The sequence below is a fragment of the Carassius gibelio genome, chromosome B21, assembly GCF_023724105.1.
Source record: "Carassius gibelio isolate Cgi1373 ecotype wild population from Czech Republic chromosome B21, carGib1.2-hapl.c, whole genome shotgun sequence".
Taxonomy (NCBI): domain Eukaryota; kingdom Metazoa; phylum Chordata; class Actinopteri; order Cypriniformes; family Cyprinidae; genus Carassius; species Carassius gibelio.
This window is the reverse complement of record NC_068416.1, coordinates 15,699,133-15,722,577: the sequence shown is the minus strand read 5'-3', so window position 1 is coordinate 15,722,577 and position 23,445 is coordinate 15,699,133. Positions and strand designations below refer to the sequence as shown.

General features: G+C 37.3%; 1 protein-coding gene across 1 annotated transcript in view; it reads left to right on the top strand.

Moving 5' to 3' along the window:
* Nucleotides 1-23,445, top strand: part of LOC127985800 (junctional adhesion molecule 3B) — a 31,382-nt gene extending 7,937 nt beyond the window's left edge. The window contains exons 2-9 of the mRNA XM_052587964.1: nt 17,063-17,131; nt 17,238-17,351; nt 18,017-18,169; nt 18,570-18,772; nt 20,535-20,634; nt 20,715-20,844; nt 21,058-21,112; nt 21,242-23,445. Coding sequence (XP_052443924.1) covers nt 17,063-17,131; nt 17,238-17,351; nt 18,017-18,169; nt 18,570-18,772; nt 20,535-20,634; nt 20,715-20,844; nt 21,058-21,112; nt 21,242-21,277 — 860 coding nt within the window. The 3' untranslated portion in view covers nt 21,278-23,445. The remainder of the gene's footprint in view (nt 1-17,062; nt 17,132-17,237; nt 17,352-18,016; nt 18,170-18,569; nt 18,773-20,534; nt 20,635-20,714; nt 20,845-21,057; nt 21,113-21,241) is intronic.

Genomic DNA, 23,445 nt, shown 5'->3' with positions numbered 1-23,445 from the left:
TTTGTTTTGACTAATGGTTTTATGGATAAAGCTGTTAAGCAACTGTTTACTGTCAAAAAGCATTTCAATCATGACACCAATTAGTTGGCCAATGCGGAAAACTCAGGAATTTGGAATACGTTTTTATGAGCATAGTGGTTTCCAATTTATGAAAATGGAAATTAAAGCGATAGATCGCCCAAAATGACAATTCTGTTGTTGTTTACTTGGCCTCATGTCGTTGCAAAGTTCTTTCTTCTGTAAAATACAAAAGAAGGTATTTTGAAAAGAGGCTGTTTTTTGTTGATACATTGAATGTCAATAGACTGATGTTTCAGACCCCATTGACTTTTGTAGTATTGGGAAAAACAATTAAACCATCTTCAAAAATATATTCTTCTTGTGTTCTATGAAATTATTATTTTTTTAATTTGAGTGATATTTATATTTCACTCAATATCCTGTTAATCTTGAGTACCTATAGAGTAGTACTGCATCCTTCATAACTCCAAAAAGTCTTTAGTTTTATTATATTCATAAGAGAAAGATAGTCTGTACAGATTTTTCCTGGAAAAACACGACCGGCTGGAGGCGTGACGTGTGGGCGGAGCTAAAGAATCACGAGCGCCAGTAGGCTTTTGCGTTGAGAGCGTTTGGAAGCTGTGACATTACCATGAGGAAAAAAACATCATCCAAAACAAACCATGGCTAACAGTCAGATTCAGTCGTATATTTATGATCCAGAATCAGATCCAGAGGCTGAAATTTAACAAGAGCAGCATCAGCAATGACGTCTCTATGTGTTATGTACTGGTTTAGGAAAATGACTAAGTTCCACTTTATGTCGTCTTTTCTTTTCTTTTTTTTTTTTTAAAGCTGTACATGTGGAAAGTGCAGTTTGATGACAACATCGCATGTTGTTTACTTGATGTGTTTACACGCTGTTAGCTAAGTTAACAACACAGAGATATTTGAAGCAGTTTTACTCACCGCATGCGGTTCCAACACACGATCGTGACCCTTTTTTCGTCGGGACTGTATTATCCTTAAGAAATAAACGATGTGCAAATCCGGCGTCAAACTGGGCCTTGTTTGTAAAACAAGCATCTTCAAAATGCAGGGAACAAACAAAAACACTTGCACAACTCCGTTGATGCTCTGTAAAAATAAACTCCATCCACTGGTCCCTTAATGCTGTTTCTCTTTTGGTAATCTGTGCAGGGTTGTCTTGCCCTGGCAACCAAAAACACACTCCTTTTGTGACATTTCGCGACGCTCTCGCTCTGATCAGTGAATGTCTCTGCTGTGCTCTGCTCTACGGGAGTGCGCGTTCTTCTGGGAGAAGTGCCCTTAGGACCCATATAAGGAAATTCCGCTCCATCTAACATCACACAGAGCCATACTCGAAAAAAACTTTCCGAAACTTATGACAAACCGGAAGAGGTATTTTTTGGAACAATTCTTCAAACGTACAGATATGAAAATATGTTGTGGCACAGTGTGGTCAGTAATGATTAATATTAGCAAATGTTTTAATATTTTTTTCCAACATTTATTTGAATAACATGGTGTTAAATGTGAAAACACGATTGAATGTAACATTAATCAAATAATGAATTTCCTTTAAAATCATTATTAATGCCAAAAATGCTTACATTTAGGGATGTTCATTTAGGGACAACCAATGCTCGTTAACAGATTATTAACCGTTAACTGACAAGATTATTTAAAATTAGAATTGAAATAAATTAAAAAGGATAAGTGTATGTGACCCATTAAAAATACTAACATTAGTTTCCCGGGGATTAATTTTACATGCGCAGAAAGCAACAAACAACAAAAAATGAGGATTCACATGGTCTTCATATCACACCACGCACCTGCAGCACTTCTGCGAGTGGAGAAATACATAATAAAGCTAGGCTATATATAGTGAATAAATAGGCCTATACAAGAAATATATTTTTACTTGAATAATAAATTCAAAAAAATGTACACAAAAACAGAGTTTTGGTTCATGTTTGTGCTGCATGAAAGGAAACAAATGGCAGAAACAAATGGCATCCTAAAGATTTTTTTTTACTGTATATACAATTTATTGCACTGACTCCGCATGCACACTCACAGTCAAGCTTTATAATAATAAAATACAGTCAGTCAGACATATGGGGAAAAAACACCCTGCTCAGTTTAAATATGTACCGAACCCCTTCACATGAACGTGCAAAACGGAGGAGTTAGGGTAAGTGTTGTTATAAAGGGTGGAAATGGGATTGGGCCTAAGTATCTTTTTTGTTTGTTTTCTGAAAACTGATGGTTGTACATAGCAGTTTGTTCGGGGTGTCCCAGGGCGAACATGTTATCTCAGAGATTTGGCCTATTGCAGACAATACAGACCACGTGTTTACATCATGGCTGCATATCAGCATACACCAAGATGACCTTAAAAGGAGTCGCTAAGATAGGGTGCATGAGATCCTTCCTGCAGGAAACTAATCAGTCGGTAGCCTTTAAGAAGATTAGCTGAGACTTAAGAAGTCCTAATAATGTGCAGAGATATGGAAACAATGCCAGAATGCTGGATGTAATTAAAAGATCTTATTGTAACTAACCGAAGTGGAAAAGATGCTGCTGTTGTTGTTGATGTTTACCGAAACATCAGAGAAAGACAAAGTACAAATATAGAAGGAATGCAAAAGTGTAGCTTTGTAACTTTGATTTAATGTATACATTTAAATTGAGTATAATCAAGATTACAGATCACAAGGTGGTTGTTTTCCATATGCCTTTTTATGTATTATATGGAATATAGTTTCATGTACTGTATGTATATATCAGAGTAGCAGTGCACAGGAAAGATCTGGATTATAATTTTGTTTATACATCGATTTAGTATTAGATATACACTGATGTGTATTTGCTAGCATTATTGCACTACATTAACAGCCTGTATCTGTTGTACTTGACCCCTTTATTGGCAAAGCTCTGGGAGTGTGCAGGGCCTGGGGGATGTTCTCATAAATAGTAGAAATGATTGGCTGTAGCAATTATTCCTAATGCCATATGATAATTTCTGGCTTCTGAAAGTATTGAACTGCAATGGCATTTGCATAACTTGTCTCTTTAGAGGACAGAGAATTTCTAATAATGCTGATGCTTCAATTGAATTTCTGTGAAGGTTAGTTTCAGTCATTTGCTTCCAAGCTCAAGGTACACTTTGTACTTTCTCTCTCTCTTTTTTTATTCTTTTTTGTACAAAAATAAGTTTACTAATATATATATATTTTTTACTATGTTTTTATCATGATGCAGTACACTTATTGTAGATTATATTGTGTTTCATTTCACAGCAGAAAACCAAAAAATCATGTCTGAGGACGTGTTGTGTAGTACCTTAAATTACAGTTGTTCTGTGGACCGAAGAACAAAGAGAACACTGATGTGTGGCTTCTTGAAATATTAACACATAAAACAGTAGAGAAAGAACAGAGACAACAAATAATTTATGACAAAAATAAGGCCCAAGAAGACACACATATAATGCCTTTTAGCTTGGTCCCTTGAAAGTACGGGCCCATATAGCCATCGCACCCCTCAGAGGTGAAAGTTTTCCCTGAAGTTGAGAATAGATTCTTTTTCTTTGTTGTTCCACTGCACAGTGATCTTATGGTTCTGTGCACTTTCATGGAATTTTCACTTGGAATCTCCATTTTGAGCAGATGAACCTGCTTCATTCATTCATGCAGAAGTGGGCATCCATGCAGCTTTATTTCTTATCAGCACTACTCAAGATCACTCCTCATATGTCTATGGGCAACATCCTATTGTTTAGGGAGAATATTTGAACAAGTCGAGACCATCAGTGCAATGGATTCTCTAAATCCAAAATGTAGGGTGAAGCACTTATTCTTGTATCAGTTTGCTGGATGTTTTTTCTGGCCACATTTCAGGAAAATGGAGTGCAGTTGTTCATCAGAAGTAGACATCGCATGTGTTACACTTATCATGGGTGGGGTTAATTATATCTACAGCTATCCAAATTGCAGATTCCAAAATGACGGCAATAGAGTTGACTGAGTGAGAGATATTTTCAGCAGTTGAGGAAATACTATTCCCCTCGTAAAACTACCCTCATTAGTGAGTTTACATTGTATTCTCTCTGGGCTGCAAAGGCTTAAAGCAGATAAGCATGATGCAGTTGGGTCAGGAAATTAGGAATCGGCAGGCATGCACATCTGGATCAACCCATGCAAAATGTATGCGGTGTGTATAAATCCTTACAGTAAAGATGGAGTTTGGCTCTACATTTGTGGATGAGCTTGAATGCACCAACATTTGATGATGATTATGAGATCTTAATAAACTCACTTTATCATTTGTTTAAATCAATCTTTTACGCTGGGCTAGTGTTTCCTGAACCTATTTTTTTTTCTTTTTTTTTGCTGAATCTGCAGTTTTTCAGACAAATACATATTTTATTTGGAGCTTGCCCTCCAAATTGAATATGATTAGAGAAAATGGCATGCTTCATGAAACATGCATAATGACAACAGCATTGTCGGTGTAGTTTGTTTCTCAGGAATTGATTGTTCTTATAAACTGGTACATGTAGCACAACCCGTGTAATTCTAATCACAAACAAATGACTCTTTTGAGTGGGTCCTTGTGATAAATCGTTAAAAAAGAAAACGGACAAGCTTAGGAGATTGAATCAGTTTGATAAATTCACTGATTCCAACAGAGCGGTTATTGTGTCAACATCAAGATACCATAACCTCGCATTACCATTACCATTTAAATATACACATATGAATCAGGATATGTCTATACCCAGCCCTAGTTATCAATATTCAAGTTGCCTCATGAAAGTCTGGATATTTAACTGGTTCACTTTATTTGAATTGTGAGTGTGGTTCTTTCCCTGATTTATTCTTTTGAAACTGGGCATGTTGACATCAGATGTGTCTGTAAACTCCATCATTGAGTCAGTGTGGCCTCCTGGGCTTTAAAGAAGGACCAAAACAGTTGAAATGTCACTGTTGGTAAATCATGAAAGATTGTGAGAGCTCTGTCCAAGTTTTAATATTGCCTCTGTGGAAAACCGAAAACATTTTATGATTTGAAATATGCTGCGTTTTTTTCCGCAAGTGTGAATGCTTCTGGCATATCTGCAAATGGGTAGAAGAGCAGCAGAATCTGAGTGTTGAATAGAAGGACGCACCCTTGCTCTGCTGCTACAACCACATGATATCATTTGCTTTCCTGCGGTTGCATCAAGATGTCAGTCTTTTACATGCTCCCACGGTCCACAGGAATGTCCACATTTGTTTTAGATGTCAGGGCATGCGGATGGGCATCGAATGCTCCACATTTTCGCCAAGTGAGCAGGAGCAAAGCATTTCCCAAACAAGAGGGGATCTTCCTGAGCAGGTGATGAAGTGGTTCCTTTTGGGAGGTCACTGCTTGCGTGGAGCTCAGATGGTGTGCGTCCTGAACTGTGAACCCCCCCACTCTCACCCCACCTGTTTTACTGAAGCATTCCTTCTCTGGTCACTTAGACGGCGTATGCGAACTATTTGAGTCTGAAGCATGCCTTTGCAAACATTTGTTGTTTCAGCCTAACTTGCTCTCTTTAAATTCCTCAGCCTTTTTTTTTTTTTTTGGTGAAGCACGAGTATATCTTACAGATTTCTGCAAAACTCTCACTGTTTTAATTTGTGGTGGTGTTGACACTCACGTCTCTGAGGACTGATCAGTCTTTCACATGAAACTGAAGATGTTTATGCATAAAGCTTGTCAGTACAAGCTGGAAAATTCATTCTGTTTTATAATGGAATCTATATGAATATTTTTATTACATAAGAATATTTGGTCACATTTCATTTAAGGTCCAGTTATTGCTATTAACGAACCATTAATTAAGACTTTTGCCTCAATGAACTCCTAATTTGCTGATTATTAATGGTTTGTAAGGTTGTTAAGTTTAGGTGTTGGGTAGGATAGGGTTGTAGAATATTGTCATGCTGAATAGGCATGCTAGTTAACGATGAGAATTGGTCCCTTACTAAAGTGTTAATAAATATTTTTCTTAAATTACTGGAGATTTAATGCTTCAAAAAGGACACAAAACACCATAAAAGTATCTTTGTCTATCTTATCTAAAAGTATCTTATCTACTTTGTCTTGTCTTCTGAATCCAGTAGTTTATGTGAGAGATTGATTGAAATTTCAGTTTGACTTAAAATTATTTACATCTTGGCCTTTTTATTATTTAGTTTATATATTAAATTAATATATTTAAATTTTAACTTTACTGTTAAAAATCTGGGATCACTGAACTTTTTCAATGATTTTTATTTAGCAATAATTTTCCTAGTCTGTTTAACTATGGTCTTCTCAAAAAAGTTTAGAGGGAGGGATACTCCCTCACCCCCATCACTTTCATTGCTGTATGAACCTGTCCCTTTATTTGTGATTTTAGCTTAACTGATATGTTACCAAACCAAGCTACAAATCCATAACGTGTAATACACTCTCTATCACAGCCTGGTGAAATAACATCAATACCCTCTGTCCAACACCAAACACCTGGGGTCTTCGCAGGAATTAAAGTCGCTGTTGAATCTTGGTGCATTAGAGACTCACATAAACATTCCAAGACAGTTTACAGTCAATATACACACCGAAGTATTTGTAAGAATGAACCGGAGTAATACAACTGTTATGGACCAGTAATAAAGAATGGTCCCCCAGATGCCCTGGATCAAAATCAGTGTTTACAATGAGGTGATGGTCCTCTAACCATTGTACAAACTTTTTAACCTCCAGTTCCAAAGTATAACTAGAAATGTCCATATCCATAAGTCCTAAGATGGCAGTGTCATCAGAAAACTTAACAATAAAAGTGCTGGGATAACTACTTGTACTATAGTGTAAACAAAATGGGAGAACTCACACATCCTTGTGGAACACCTGTCTTCACAACTTTAGACTCAAATAAAGCCTGATTCACTCTGACCTGCTGGGTCAGATACCACTTAATGATGTATGATGAAGGCCACAAACAGCAGTCTAGCATAAGCCTTGGGGTTTTCAAGATGCTGCAAAATAAAGTGTTTTATGCTTTAATAAAGCATCGCCAATTCCCCATTGCAAAAAAAGAAAAAAGAGTGGTAGTGTGGCTACATATAGCCATATAGGTTTAAAACCCCACATGATGACAGAATTTTCTTTTTTTGGCTGAATAATCACTTACAATCAGCAAACAAAGAAAGTTGCAACAGTTGGAGAAAGTCAATCCAGCCCTAAAATAAGCCTCCCCTGGTTGACCTCTCACCTTTAGTGTCTGTTCTAAAATACTGACTCACCTGTTGTCTGTTGTCTCAGACTGACACACATTATCAGTGGCCCTCATGCCTGGCTGTTCTGCATTACCTCTGTGGATCTGGCATGAGGATGCGCATTAATCTGACATCAAAGTAGACTTCCTCAAACAGGCGAGTCGGTTTATACACAGTATAAATCATACTGAGAGTAAACCCTCTCCCGTTTACATTAGAGGCCCTTTGGAGATCCAAAAGCCCAGAAGACTGTCACAGTACTGTTCATGTTAATTAATATCCTCAGATAAATAGGTTTTCTGCAGGATTTTAGTGTTGCTGAAGACCTCAATGTCTGCGTGTTTGGCCGTTTTCCAAATGAAAGGCTTGCATAACCAGCTATACACAGTATTTGCAAAACAGTGTTCATGGATTGATTGGGTTTGCGGGCCTGATTTAAAACTCTCTGTGCTAGTTCATCATTGGTACTGAAGCAAAGCGATGGTGCTGGAGAGAGATGGCATATTTTATGGTGTTGCTATAGAGCCAGAAGTGAATGTGGCCTGTATTTGCACATTTGCAAATGAAAAGAGAGAAGCGGTCACGAATGAACATACCTTTTTGCAGACTGTACTACTTGTATTGCAGCGTATAAGCTGTTTTTCAAATTCTATTCAAATCTAATTATGAAAATTAATTTTATTCTAAGAGAAAATGTAATTAATAAAAATAAAATCAAGATTAAAAAGAAAAGACTAACTCAAGATGATTGAGCACATTTTACTTGTTGTTTTTGAGAATTCCCTGTATTATAAATAAGTGATGACAATAAATCAATCCACAATTACTGATACAGACTAACGTTATGCCTCAGCCAATAGTCATATCGATTTCATTTTTAAATGCACTCCATTTTATAACAGATGCATGTGGCAGAGGTAACGATTTTGAAACAGCAGCAACAACTTCAGCTCCAACTGTTCAGAGCAGCGAGTAGCACTACACAACATGGCTTTTGTACAAGAGTGCAAACAAAAGGCAATTAACAAGTGATGCTATGGGGGGCCAGCGCTGTACAATAGACAATGAGAGTTCAGGGGTTTTTGCTTGGCTTGCTGTTTTAGCACCGATTGTATCTTGAAGAGAGGAGTGAATGCTGCTACCGGGTCTATTATGCAGTTTATAGACTTCCTGCTGCCGGTCCAGCCACTGCTCTGTGAGAGTGTGATTCTATAGAGACTGAGATACTCTCCTGTTTACCCCACTGCTCTCATTTTATTTTATTTATTAGGGTATGCATGTTTTAATATGTCACATAAGTGTTTTTTTATTTATTAATTGTGAGTAAAAGTTACAATTACATGATAATCATGCTAACACGCCCCCCCCCCCCATTTAAAAAAAAAAATGATATCCCAATTTTTTGGAATGGAAACACTATGGAAAAGTAGCCAGTCCATCATGGTTTTTATTTTTATTTTTAGTAATATATTTACATGCACAACATTGTTTTAAAATATAAAACTCCCGACAGTACTTGAGGGTTAAAATTAGTTTTTGTTATATTTTATCAAATATTTTTGTATAATTCTTCAGATAACCTTTTACCAAGATATACACACAAAAAAAAAACTTTTGCCACCAGCTTACTACATTTGTGACATGTAAAGAGTCACCCTGCAGGGTGCTCTTTTCACCTACCCCATTGCATTCTGGGGCATTTCTTTTGAACAGGAAGTGAGGAGGATTATGTACATATCCCTGCTAACTCAACAAGTCTCCAGCCACTGTGGGGTGGCATTATTCAGCTGTCAGCCAATCTGCACCTCGCTGCTTTGCTACACAATTCGCATGCTCAACAATAGATGTTGTTTCCAGAACTGGGCCCTTTTAGGACTCCAACAGCTGAGAGAACATACGAGTTAATGTCCTTTAGACTTCATCTCACTCTTGAATTTATTAAGCCTGCTCGGGGATTTAGCCCAATTTGCCTATGTATTTATCACAGCCCATTATTTAGAGAAACGTGCAGACCACAGTACGGGCTTCAATGACGCTTGTATGTATTCCTCTAATCCATCATCATAAAGACATTGTCAGAAATCCGGACGCATCACCATCTCATATCGTTTAATGTCACAAGTTAGAGAAGACAAGCTTTTTCTTTATGTTTCAAGGCGCACGCTTGTACTGCCACCGCTCTTGAAGAAGGCTCTGGCAGAAATTACAGTCCTAATTAGGATTAAGGAAGAGGTCAGTGTGCTTGTTCTAGAATGTGAGGCATTTGCAGTGAGCGGGGATGACGCCATCTGTGCTGAAAGCAGTGAGCGGCTAATTCTGGAGCCGAGTGCGACACGATTTACAGATTTCGGCTGGAGCCTCACGGCGAATACGGGATCCTCCAATCAGCTGATTCGGTGAGCTAAATTAAGGCCTTTTAGCACTGACAGAGGAGATAAGCATAGTCTTAATATTGTGTGCATATATGCAAATGCATTTCATATCTCTCATTATCAGTTTCTGTGAAAAGCAGTTGCTGAAATGGCATCCGGGAGCCATGAGGGTGAAAACTAAGCCTCTAGTAGATCTTATTGGGGACGGTCAGTGCTCTCAGCTGCCTATGAATGGGACGGGAGGAGATGCACAGCACTGACTTACCTGCAAATGCAACCAATTAGTATGCCACGCAGTCTCTGACTGGTGTTGACAACTGCTATAAATAGCAAAGGCTTCTCCAACGGTAACCTGTTCTCACCCCTGTGGAAAATAACTCATGGTCTTGCAACATATAACTGCCCTCTGAATAATCACGAACCTGTGTTGGAAGACGTTCAACGATGGTGCTTAAGCTGCATTTTAACCCTCATGTTCTGTGCGGGGGTCTCTGAGACCCCAGGGCCATTTTAATAGCTTGAAAAGCACTTACAGATCAAGTTGATACATTAAGGCTTTTTTCTATGCTTACTTATGAACTAAATAAAAAATGCATGTTAAAAGCTACATTGATAAGGGGTCACAGGGGCTTTAGAATTTTTAACACATTTTGCACACACTTTAGTTTTTTTTTTTTTTATTATCGTATTGTATTTTTATTTGTATTTTATTTTATTTATTTCATTTTATATAAGGTTCAAGTGATGCTCAAGCATCTCAAATTGAAGGCAGAGGAATACTGTGGAAAGATGGCCATAGTACTTTTTATTTTAAAATGTTATTTTTTTATTTAATTATTTCTATTAAATGAGAATATTTTTATATAATTTTTTGACCTGAACAGTTTTAAAAGATAAAACAAAATTGTATCTTTATAAAATGTTTACAGAACTTTTTTCTAATAGGCCTATTTAGCAAATATTTGTATAATTTTATTTTTTAATTGTGCCACTCAAAAGTGATCCCCCTTTGTACTGTTGCTATCAGGAATGCTTTTGTTCTGCCATCAGGCCCTGTCCTGATTAATTTACTATTCATTCACTCCCACTGCCTGAAACTGTGTCACAAAACAAAGGTTTCGATTGGTGTTCATGTGGACTTCAACCATGTGATGTGTGACACTAAACAAGGGGTCTATTTTTATTGGGAAAAAAGTGGTCATATAATCAAGCCTAGTTATTTCATGTGACCGGAATGTGAGGTGGAAAGTATTCCTAATATGACCTATCTGTGAAATACATTTCCCTGTACTGCTTTTTGATGCCAAAACATAATATTTCCAAATGCAATCAACTGAAGCCATACTCCGTTATTTTGATCTTCCATCACTAAATCATACCTGACTGTCAAAATCTCACCTCATTTGAAGCGTGTTGCCATGCAGAAGGGGCATAATGGGATACAGGACTGAGATGTGGAATGGGAGATACGCACACCGGTCCTATGAACTCCAGTCGGCTGGAGGACAAAAGGAAAGGGGGCCTCCTGCAGTAACTAATGCTGACGCAAAGTGACATGTACTCAGGCATTCTGTGACACCGCTGCCCCTCTCTCACTGGCTCAGCTCAAGCTTAGTCTTTGACCTGGCTAGATCAGAGGGAAGCTCGGCTGGAGTCAGGCCCTCAAATACCTCCAAGAGAGCCTATAGCATCCACACGTGAATGCAAAAATTACAAATGCAAAGAGCAGAGCCTCTGGCGAAAAGTGAACTGTCAGAGACCACCGAATTTAGAAGTAATGCAAATGAATCCTGTTGCACGTGCAGTCTAGTCTACCTAGATTTACCTCATGTCTGTCCAGATAAACAGAGAAATTATATATTTAAAAGGTGTATGCATACATATTTATATATGTCTGAACACAGACAAATGGTATAGAAAAAAATCCTCACTCAGAAATTGCGTCAAAAAATTATGTTTAACACACTGAATGTGACTTATATATATTTTTTATTTATTTATATATTTAGTTTAGCTTATTTTTGGCATCTTACATGTATAGGATCTGTATGTTGACAGACGTCTTGAGGTGTTGCATGCCATTTTCTGGCATCCCACCACAGGTGGTGTGTTTCTAAGATGCTGCGTCAAGTTAAAAATAGTCAGACTTTTGAAAAGGTGTCTCAGTTCCCCTGCTTTCTGTTCATTCCTTTTGTTTTTCGTCTACTTGTTTTTGAACGCAGGAACACTTCATATGTAAAGGCTCTATAAGTATAAAAAGTAAAAACAAATCAAAAGTCATTTTAAAAAGGTTTCATATCTTCATAAAGACAATGAACATTCCTCCTAATGTAGACCACAGCAAGTCAGTGTTGTGTTTTCATCAGAGGTGCGGTTCAAGAGGAATGTCTGCTTGTTCTACACTTGCACTTTGAAGTGACGCCTAGTGACATTTGCTCAGCAGCTGAAGGAATATCAGAGGTATTTTCGTTGTGGAGATTGCCTTATCTTAAACTATTTTTAGTCTTGGTGGAACAAGAAGCAAGCCTATTTCTTCCTTGATAGAAATCTAACAGTTCACAACAGAGTAATGGGACTTTGGGAATATGAATATGAGTATAAGAATCCTTTTTCTCAATTGAATGAAAACCAGAGAATAAAGATAGATCCAACATGAGGGTTACGTAGAAATGAACAAGATGTTCAGCCGATGTAATGACTGTGTCTAGTTCCCTGAGGTACCTTCTTCTCAGCTTTCATTATTAGATGTCTTCACTTGAGATAAGATGTAACTGATGAGACTGAGGGCAGAGCAAGAGGTCATTACTGTCATTTCTCCAGCAACTTGGCGGTTTTTTAGTCTGTAACCGACTGAATATTAAACTTCAGACCTTTAAAAATGAAGATTTCCTCTTTAATCTTATGCACTTATTCAAAAGAGTCTTTGTTTAACCTTTCTGACTCGTAACACCCATGCAAATAAAACCACAGCAGACCTAAATGTAAAGGAGATAAAAATGTAGACCGCTGAGGTAATTCATTTGGGCAGCGTCAGGAGAGTAAGAGCCGTCCACAGCTGTAAAAACACCACCATTACTGACTCAAAGCTTAAAACACTACACTTCTGTTGATGCCGATGTTTTCATGAGTTCGGAGAGGTCAGCTAAGCTACTTTCCCTAGAGCAGGTGGGATGTCCTACGCAGGAGATTATTTGTAGAGGGGGTTTAACACTGCCATGTCAAGTATTGAGGTGACTGGCTTCATGAGTAGCCTTATCTCAACCGAAATGCATCTTCACATGGGTTTTCTTCTCTTGTAAATGTATGCTTATTAGAGAATATTGGAATACAGTGGGCATGAATATTTTTGCATGGAGTAAAGTGACTTTCCAATGTACAGCTTTGGGGAAAAAATCCAAGATGGCAGATGAAAAGTTGATTATAACAATTGTCAGTCAATGTGAGGCTCGCTTTTCGTCCATTAAGATGCTCCCTTAGAAGCCAGCTGCCTATGTAGGTGGTAGGTAGCCTTATAGGATTCAGAACAGAGTCTTAATTCCTCCTGTCAGCGTCAACCAAAAACAAATGCCAAAATGCCCATGAGATGAACCGTGAATTTAAAACATGTTGTCTCCTTTGTCATTTCTCAATGGTTTCGAAATCCGACCCTCAAGTTTATACCATGCATCTACACAAGTGTTCGTACAGGATCGGAGGGTGTTGTGTAAGAAACACACGCCTCAGCGAAGTCACACTGGGAATATTGCTGTACAGTTATCCATGTGTCAGTGGAAGAGGATTTGCGACCTCTTCCACATCATGAATTGTTCAGAACTACAAACATGCGGATCATTTTAAAGCTGCGGGGGCAGAGCCCGAGTTCGGCTCTCCATGTGATATGGCTTCGCCAGCTTTAGAATCTATTCCAGTTGGATACGATCAACATCCAATCAAATCCCAGTGAAGCAGAGCTGGGATGTGTAATGAATGGCTCTGTGGGCATCTCTTTCTCAGCCAGTGAACAGCCTCCCCCCCTTCCCCCCTGCAAAATGAATCAATGCTGCAGTTTAAAAATAACAAGGAATATTATCCACTTCATGCATTGCTGAGTGAACCGCATGTGTTGAATGCTCTCTGACAGGCTGCATCAGAGCAGAATGTGTTTTCGGCGTTTCTGCACGCCGGTTGCAGATCACGATGCAGGGTGTGGTGGGGTTTAAACTCTGCACTGTGGAGGCTGTCCAAACAACCCCATGATTCTGGCCGTATAACTCGTTTCTCTGTGGTGTAATGTTTCTCCATAAGCCATCATGCTGAGTTAGGTGTCGATGCCAGGATTAGAAAATGGCTTCCTCGAATAGGCCGACCCCTTTGTTGACCTTTTTCACCATCGTTCCATTTTTTTATTTTATTTTTTTTAATTCCAAGGTGGTCCATTCGTGCGGTTTTGAAGAAGCATTCCAGGCATGATGTTGTTTGTTTCAAAATGTTAATTTAGACTTGTCCCTACTTTTCTTTAAAAAAAAGAAAAGGAAAAGGAAAAAGTGGTAATGATTTAAGAGCAGAAATATGATATCTTTTAGTAAGATTTAGTATTTTATAGTATATAAAACTAATTTCTATTTATCAAGGATACATTTAATTGATCAAATGTGACTGTTAAGAAATTTATAATGTTACAAAAGATTTCAAAATCAGCATATTAAAATGATTTGTAAAGGATCATGTGATGCTTGAAGACTGGAGTAAAGGCTGCTCAAAATTCAGCTTTTCTATCACAGAAATGTATTAAAATATTAAAATATATATTTAAAATTGCAATAACATTAACAAATATTATAGTTTTCATGTATTTATTTGATCACATAAATACATTAATATAACTTGATATACCTTCACACTTAAAATGTTTGTAAGCATTTTTTCACAATCAAATCATGTTAAAACGCATATTGTTTACGTCTTGTGGCTATGATATTGAAACAGTATTTTAGTGTTTACAGCTCAATTCACTTCCAATATAAGTACATCACTGTTTGCCAGACCCTTTTTTAGAAACTAAAAAAAGGGATGATTGGAAATTAAATTTTGTGATTAATTAACATTGTGCCACAAATACTATCCATTGCGTTGATATGGAAATCTCCCTCTCTCTCTCTCTCTCTCTCTTTCTATTATATTATTCAGTTCTGTAATGCCTAGGATTTTACCGGCGCATTACACTAAGATTACTGAAGAGAACCAACAGTTATGGCTCTAAAGGAAGAAGTGGAAGATTAAAGCTTGGCTAGGATTGTCACATCTCATCCAGCTGTGCTCTCCAAACAGGAAGAGAGAGGTCAGGATATGTAGGTCATAGAGCACCTGCCTTGTTTGAGGGCTCAATTATTCCTCAAATGGCATCAGACCACAGACACTTCACCCGACAGGACAGACTTTACATCACTGGTGAGGTGAGGTGTATGGAGTCGAACATTACTGACACTACACTAGCTATGGTGAGCACCAGCCTCCTATTTGATGATATGATAGGACAGGATGTGGCAGGCAGAAAAAGGAGACGGGAGACAACACCACCACTTCCTGCCTGTCTAGAGTGGCCAGTGGCCTTCGTGTCCTCCATATGGCTGGATATGATTGTAAAAGAGGATGTAAGCTTGTGTGGATTTGTTTGTGTGTGAGGTGTTTATGTATTGTTGTTTGGGGGGAACATCCTGCATCCTTTCCAATTACGTCATTGCACTGATCTGCACCTCTTATAAGTTCTAAATTAAAAACGAATATTTAGTTATGCCTAATTGATCTATCTGACTAAAGGAAATTGTGAAGACAATTTTTTATATTTTCCATTGCATACTGTTTTGTACACAATAAACAACATTGTTTTAGCTTTACAGTCTATTCAGAGCCCTTATCTGTCACTACAATGGTCTCAAAATGGGGCTGAAAATATGATATGTGACAATTATTCCAAATCTAGTCTGGAAATGTTTTGTTTAGGGGTGCTCCGATCACGATCGGCCGATCGTTATGCGCATCTCGTCAGTAAAGCCGGTTTTCTAATGAGCCGTTAATTCCATCAGGTGCGTGATTTCACATAGAGTAGCTGTTACTACACAGAGCCGTTGTTAATAGAGAAGATGCGCAAATCCACTTCATTTTCAGCGTTTTTTGGTGCATCTTCTCTATTAACAACGGCTCTGTGTAGTAACAGCTACTCTATGTGAAACCACGCACCTGATGCAATTAACCGCTGATTAGAAAACCGGCTTTACTGACGAGATGCGCATTAACGATCGGCCGATCGTGATCGGAGCACCCCTAGTTTTGTTTGTGCATGCTGATTTCATTAGAGTAAAAGTGTTGTTATTATCCAATACTAAAACAATTATTCTACAGTAATTGAAATTGAATTGGAAAAACTTAAACTTGAAGTACTAAAATGATTCAAACTAAAACTGAAAAAAAGTAAATGTCTCAATGTTTGACCACAACACACTGATGTGGTTTCTCAGTCATATTTGCTGCTACTTCTGTTGTATTGCTAGCCTTGTTCTGTGTTAGATGGATGAATTCTCAAGAGCCTTGGCCCAAAATACAATCATCAAAGATTCATAAAAATTATCCCTAGCAATCAAATGGCCATTAAAATTTCAGTGCCCTGAATATATGCTCTTTCATTTAAAAAAAACAATGTTTTTGATAGCTATATGAAAGATTATGACAAAAAAATTATCTTATTCCAGTATCTGATTGTAAATGGTGTTTGATTGCTAAAATTGCTTTTACCCAACCAGCTATTCATAGAGAGTTAACCTTTAACCTTTTTAAAGTGGTAAATAAAGTGATAAGGTTTATAGGTCATGTTCTGTGCAAATATGACTCTGTTTTGTCTTCCTCTGTGAACCTCGATTAATAGATTCATTTAAATTCTTTTAAACATTTTCTTGATGTTGGACAAAAACGATGAGACACAAATGTCTAAAATTAGTATGAACTTCAGAGTTGACCTTTTTGATTTAGCATGTTTACTAGCGACTTCATGCACTTAGCGAGCCCCCTGGCCTTCACTTTAAAGCAGCCAGCTGTTTTTCATAACAGAACTGAGACTGCTTGTCAGTCTGCACAATTATTTGTGGTGAAACGCTTTTACATTAGTGATGTTTGTTGTGAGAGTGAAACTAAAAATGGCTGGTAACATATCCGTTCACAGCTCACAGTGATTCGAAGAATGTGTGCTGTCAGGGTAGAAGTTAATTGAGTTTCAGAAATCATATATACATTGGTACTAATATCACATGTGGTTTAGACCATAACGATACCCCTCACCCCCTAATGTCAAGTTGTTAATTCAACATAAAACTGATGTTTGTTTGTGTCTTCTCACTGCAGGCTACATCAGCACCTTGGCAGTCATCCTCAAGACGACGAATGCTAAACCATGGGTCAATGAGTTTGAATGTAAGGCTGGGTAATCTGCTCCCCAGCAGTCGTTAGCTGCTGATTTTAACATTAAACAGGCTAATGGAACTGCTCACAAGCTCTTTCGCTTTCTCTCCCTATGCAGCGATCGAGCTGTCCTGCATGATAGAGTCAATCACCACTTCTAATCCAAGAATAGAATGGAAGAAGATTAAGAAAGGAGAGCCAAGTTATGTGTATTTTGGAAAAGAAATAGCAGGTAAGCTATAAAAACACTCCACTGAATACTGTGCCACGAGGAATGCTTTATAATAAGTTTCAAGTTGCTAACATTCAGTTAATGCGATACTTGACATGACATTACAGTATATTTCTACAATATTTAATAATGTTGGTTAATGTTAATTTCTACATAAACCACTAATAAAAGATTCTGGTCTGTAAGATTATATATATATAATATTTATATATATTTATATATATATTTATATATATATATATATTTAAGTTTAAGTTTGTTAACATTTATACTGACAGTTTAACAGTTAATGCGATATTTCACTTTTTTTGAACAATGTTGAACAATACATACACTTGGGGTTAAAAACTTATAAACAGTCAATAATGTAGTATTAATTATGTTATATGTTATTAATGTTATATATTAGTTATTATAAATGAACCTGCATTTAATTAATGTGTGTTGTTTATTTTTAGGTCAAGATAGCTAAACTTTTACTGATATCAAACGTGTGTCATTTATTCAGCTAATGTTGAAACCGATTGTGTTTTCTCACATTCTATCAGTGTTTAATAAGGATTTGGAACTTTTGGAGTACAATTTAAAGTCCCACATTTAATGAATAACACTTTTCTTCCACGCTTTCAACTGTGAATCATCCATTTATTTATTTATTTTTTCAGGTGACTTAGAAAAGAGAGCAAGAATCCGAGAACCTGCGTCTTTATTCATTCTCAACGCAACAAGAGCCGACACTGCTGATTACCGCTGTGAAGTCACTGCCCCAAACGACCATAAATCCTTTGATGAGATTTTGATCTCACTCACTGTAAGAGGTGAGCGCTCCTCTCAAATAATTCTGCATTCATTAATTGCTCAGTCCATGACGTGCTATAATGTGTCCAAGTATGCATACGTTTAAGAGGAATTTAGAATTTGTTGTAGACGTAGCATTGTTTGTACTTCCCAACTGCTTTGATGTAACATGAGACGGAGCGGCGGGCCAATGCACCCACCCTTGGCGCACATTTGAGGATGCTTGCAGCACTAACTCTACAGGGCGTGTTCAGGGCTATAAGAGGAAACCTCTGAAACTGCATCTGAGTTTAATCAGGGGTCTAAAAGGGGAAAGAGCAGCATGTTCAGTTAGCCAGGATGTTTGCAGTTGGAGTCACTAAGGTGCATGTGAGGATGCTTTCTCTTCTCTGATATGATTTTTTTATGTGTGCCATGCAGTGAAGCCCGTCGTGCCCAGATGCTCTGTACCCAAGTCCGTCCCGGTAGGCAAACCCGCAGAGCTGCATTGCTTGGAGGACGAGGGCTACCCAAGGTCCCAGTACCAGTGGTTCCGCAACAAGGAGGAAATCCCAGACGATCCCAAGAGCAGCCCAAAGTTCCTCAACTCCACCTACACCTTGAGCGGAGAGACTGGCACTCTGGTGAGTTCAGAAAAAGAGGCGATGGGGTAGGCATAGGGATATTTTTGGGGAGCCAGTTGATGTGCGATGGGCTCAGCCATGAAGGGAATCTGCTGCCCTCATTTGCACATTCCAGAGTGCCATTCTCCACCATTTGTACTCTGTGCCCTCGTCAACCTTCACACCACTTTTTAAAGTCTGACCTGCACTGCGGAACAGCCTCTTCTCTCTGAGGAGACAACCTCTGAAGAGTTTACCGTGTGTCTTTTAAGATCTGCAAGAGCCCCACTCAACACTTTTCTAACATACACATACACAAAGATGCTTCTAGGCTTCATTTTTTGATGAGAAAGTCCTTTAAATTCAGTTAAAATTTCATCATGTCATATTAATTAATTTGAATATTAATAAAAAAAAAAAAAGTTGTCACACTTTATTTTTAGGTCCAATTCTCACTATTAACAAACCATTAACTATGACTTTTGCCTCAGTATACTTCTAATTAGCTGATTTTTAATCTTAAGATAGTTGTTAAGTTTAGGAATTAGGGATGTAGAATGTGATCATTCAGAATATGTGCTTTATAAGTACTAATAAACAGCTAATATGTTATTAATAGGTATGCTACTAAGCAAGTAGTTAATAGTGAGAATGGGTCCCTATATTAAAATGTTACCAAAAAAGTTTAGTCTACAGAAACATTTTTATTTTTTTCTTGACCGATTGTACACTTTTTATACATTTACAATACAAATTTAAATGCACAAATTTTTAAAAATAGTGGGCGACCAATATATCTCCAAGGCCGATGCAGATATTTGAAAAATGGCAAATATCGGCCGATAAGTTTTTCTGCTTGGCCGATGTGTTTAAGGCGGGACTTATTTTTTGACGGCGCACACAGCGCTCACACTCTCTCTGCTGTTCATCGTCGTCGTTAACCGTTCTTTCTAATAAGTATAGAAGTCTGTCTAATAATCAGATAGAATGATTAAACAAAGGAATTCATGTATACGTAAAGTATTATAACAGTTGCTTTTATATTAGGCCTATTAGTAATAGAAAGGCAAACATTATAATATTCAATCATTCGCCTTCAGCATTAAGCAAATAACATTACGCATTTGTATAATTTAAACAAATCTTTGAATGACTAATGAACATTTAATTTCACAAACCTTGCGAACTTAGTCGAATCCAGCTGTGAGATCTTGTGAAGTGTGCATGTGTATCCAGCATGATCGCGTGTTCTCTGTGTAACAATCAGTCCGTGGGAATTGAATGCTTTAAACTTTAAACTCGTGCTTTAAAATTATGCTGCGCTTCACTCATTTACCCACTGTCATAATCATGTCATTTTCACTTTGTGCTGGTATGTAAAATGAAGGTTACCCTGGCTTTATTTGAAAAATATTATTCCCAATGCACACAAACTTCCCAGAATACTTAGTGCCATGTTGATTACAGTGTTTACTTCTTTTTAATTTTTTAATTTTTCTTATTAAATATTTATTTATTTGTGAAAAATACCTTGTCATCTAAAGTCTAAGTATGTTTAATTGACACATTTCTTTTTTTAATCCATTGTCAAATGATTTCCGTCAAATGCTTTTTTTTTTTTTTTTTTTTTTACAATTACAAATACAATAATAATTTGAAAAACTATTATAATGTTTAATGCATCCTAGCTAAATAAAAATAGATATTTTTTAAAATCATACCGAGTCTGAACATTATCCAAAACAAGTCGTCAACTCAAACCACTGTAATGTATGATCTTCAGAAATTCAGTGCGGTCAGGAAGGAGGATGCTGGAGAATACTACTGCAGAGCCAGGAATGAGGCTGGCTTCTCTGAATGTGGAGCGCAGATGATGGAAGTTTGTACGTATTTTGATCACCTTTACACATGTGATAAGGACACCCTGCAAAGCCATGATCTCACACTTGGCCTTTATCTGTAGATGACATCAACATAGCTGGAATCATCCTGGGCGTAGTGATTGTGGTGACGGTGCTTCTGTGTATAACAGTGGGCATCTTCTGTGCCTATAAACGAGGCTACTTCACCAGCCAGAAGCAGACGGGAAACAAGTAAGCACACGACTTTGACAGCGACTTCTGAGTCACACTCTGTCCCAGAGCAGTTTTGACTCACCGTTTTATGGCTTTTTTCCATTTCATCACCCAAGGAGCTGCTGAATGTTTCCAGCTCAGTCCTAACATCACATGTAGTCTGTCCAGATATTCAAAATACAAAAAGGTTTTGCAGATGTAAAACTGACAGGTTTCTATTTTTCTCCTCAGTTACAAAGCTCCCGCAAAAGGAGAGGGACTGGACTATGTCAGAACAGAGGATGAGGTATGGGGAAATCGAGAGATGTTATTTTTTTATTAAGGCTTCCAAGAGCTTAAGAAATCTCTTGGAAAGTCTAGCAGTTTAAGACAGGGAATCAGTTTAACCTCCTTTACTCAATCTTCTCTCTTTCAGGGGGATTTCCGACACAAATCCTCGTTTGTCATCTGAGAGGAGGAAGACGGGCGATGGAAGAGATGTGGAATTACGTTGAAAGTTATTATTGGCGCTATTATACCTCGCAGACACAAATCCCCAAATGAGGACATCAACGTCGGAGCTGCCATTGTACGTGCCTCGCTTTACGGCACGTCTGCAACAACACAATTTGTATTTGCCAAAGGTGACAAATAATCATGTCTGATCACTGTTGAAAGACACTAGATGTTACTTGTTATTTGTTTAATTCAACTTTTGCAGCCCCTTTTTACTAAAATTCCACCTACTGTGGTGTCAGATTTCAGTAGAACCTGACATATAGCAAGAAAACGTTTTCCTCGGATCTTCTGTCTTTTTAAAACATTTATTTTGTACTAGGTAAATTTGCCAGACTATTTTTGATGGAATATATTTTAAAAAGCCTACAAATAAAAAATAGAAAAAATACTTTTTTTTAAATATTTGTAAAATACTAACCTGGAAGCCAGTACTTATTATTATTATTATTATTATTTTTAATTTGGTTATGAAAGAAACCATTTCCACCAACATCCCCACCTCTGTTTTAGTCATTCAGCAAACAGATAATGTACAAGACCACTCGATGTGTGGATGTTTTGTTTCTAAATCCTTTCAGCGGTATATCCAGCGACACCGGCTTCAATCAAAGGTCTTATGTACTTACTATACTGCTGGGATTTCATGTTAATCGTGAGAGGACGTTCCATGTTCATGTTTGTAGATAGTCTTAGACCGTGAGTATCTTCAGAATATTTTGAAAGACCAGTGCTGCGTATCCTTGATTTTAAGTGTCCTTCTATGCTAGCTGTTTATCTTGTATATAGTGAATATACTGTCTAGGTTGTTTATTTTTTATTATAATTTTTTTTCTTCTATTTTTCTCGCTCTACATTTGAGTGAGAAACGCTCTCCGTGTTACTTTTTAACATTACAGGGTTTGTTTGTTGGCTAACTGTACTGGTTGTAAATAGATCCACTGTGAGCTACACTGTGCATAAGAAGTTTCTGGTTTAACCAAACGTCGAATGAGGCAAATATGACACTCTTTCCATGGAAAAGCGAAATGGTCATGGTAGAGAGGGGATCTGCCTTATTAAATACATTAACAATCTGGAACAATGTACAATTAACAATGTACTCTTCCATAGCAATGATAATGGATAAATTTGGACTATTCACACACACTTTTGAAGATGTTAAAGGGTGCAATCCGCTGAAACTAAATGCTATTGATAATATTTTGAGTAAAACCATTTTATTTTATTCTACCATGTTCTCAGAAAACTTCTGAAGCTAACTTCTGAAGAGAATCATAAATCATTCCTCTTAAGTGCCTTCCTCTGTAGACGGTGACAATAATGCAGTTTTCAATCGTTTAATGCTGTAGCAGTTAATTGGAATATGCAGAACAATCTAATTCATCGCTCTTAAACCAGGTCAATGATTAGAAAATAACAGGTGTTTGAGAGGAATGATAATGTTCTGCGCTCACTGTTTTGGTCACGCATATCTAATATTATATATTTTACTGTAAATAGACATGTAGTTGTTCATTGTTTTGTTTTTTTCTTTTTCATTGACATAGATATTCTATTATGTATTAGTGCCTAAATGTAGAATGAAATAATGTTTCAGGAGGACAGAGCACTAGTGTTAATTCAGCAGATGGAATTGGAAATTCATAATTTCACTAGACATGTGCGATAGATTATTGATTTATATAGTAAGTTAGAAAGCGAGGTATAGCCTACATTATGGGTCACACAGCCCAATGTCCCTGCATATGTCAATGTGAGGGAAAAGTTGTGGTTTTGAGAGAAAAAAGAAAAAGAAAGCAGGGAGAGCTGTACCAAATACTGACTGCCAAAAGAGCATTTTCTCCAATTCCAGTATTATTCTGCTCCCAGTTCTCTTTCTTCTTTTTTTTATTTTGTTTATAACTATTGAAAAGGATTTCTTGGAAGCTGAGTTCAGATGTTTTTCACACATTTTAGTTTCTGTGGAGTTTGTGGTTGTTTTGGAGACAGCTGGAATTTGAAGTGAAACATATTTCATTCACTGAATTCATGTAATGTCCCGATGGTTTGGGACCGGTGCAAATCCTGTGTGAATTCTTGAACAGTATGCTTGTGATTAATAAAACTCACTTCTTAAATTCA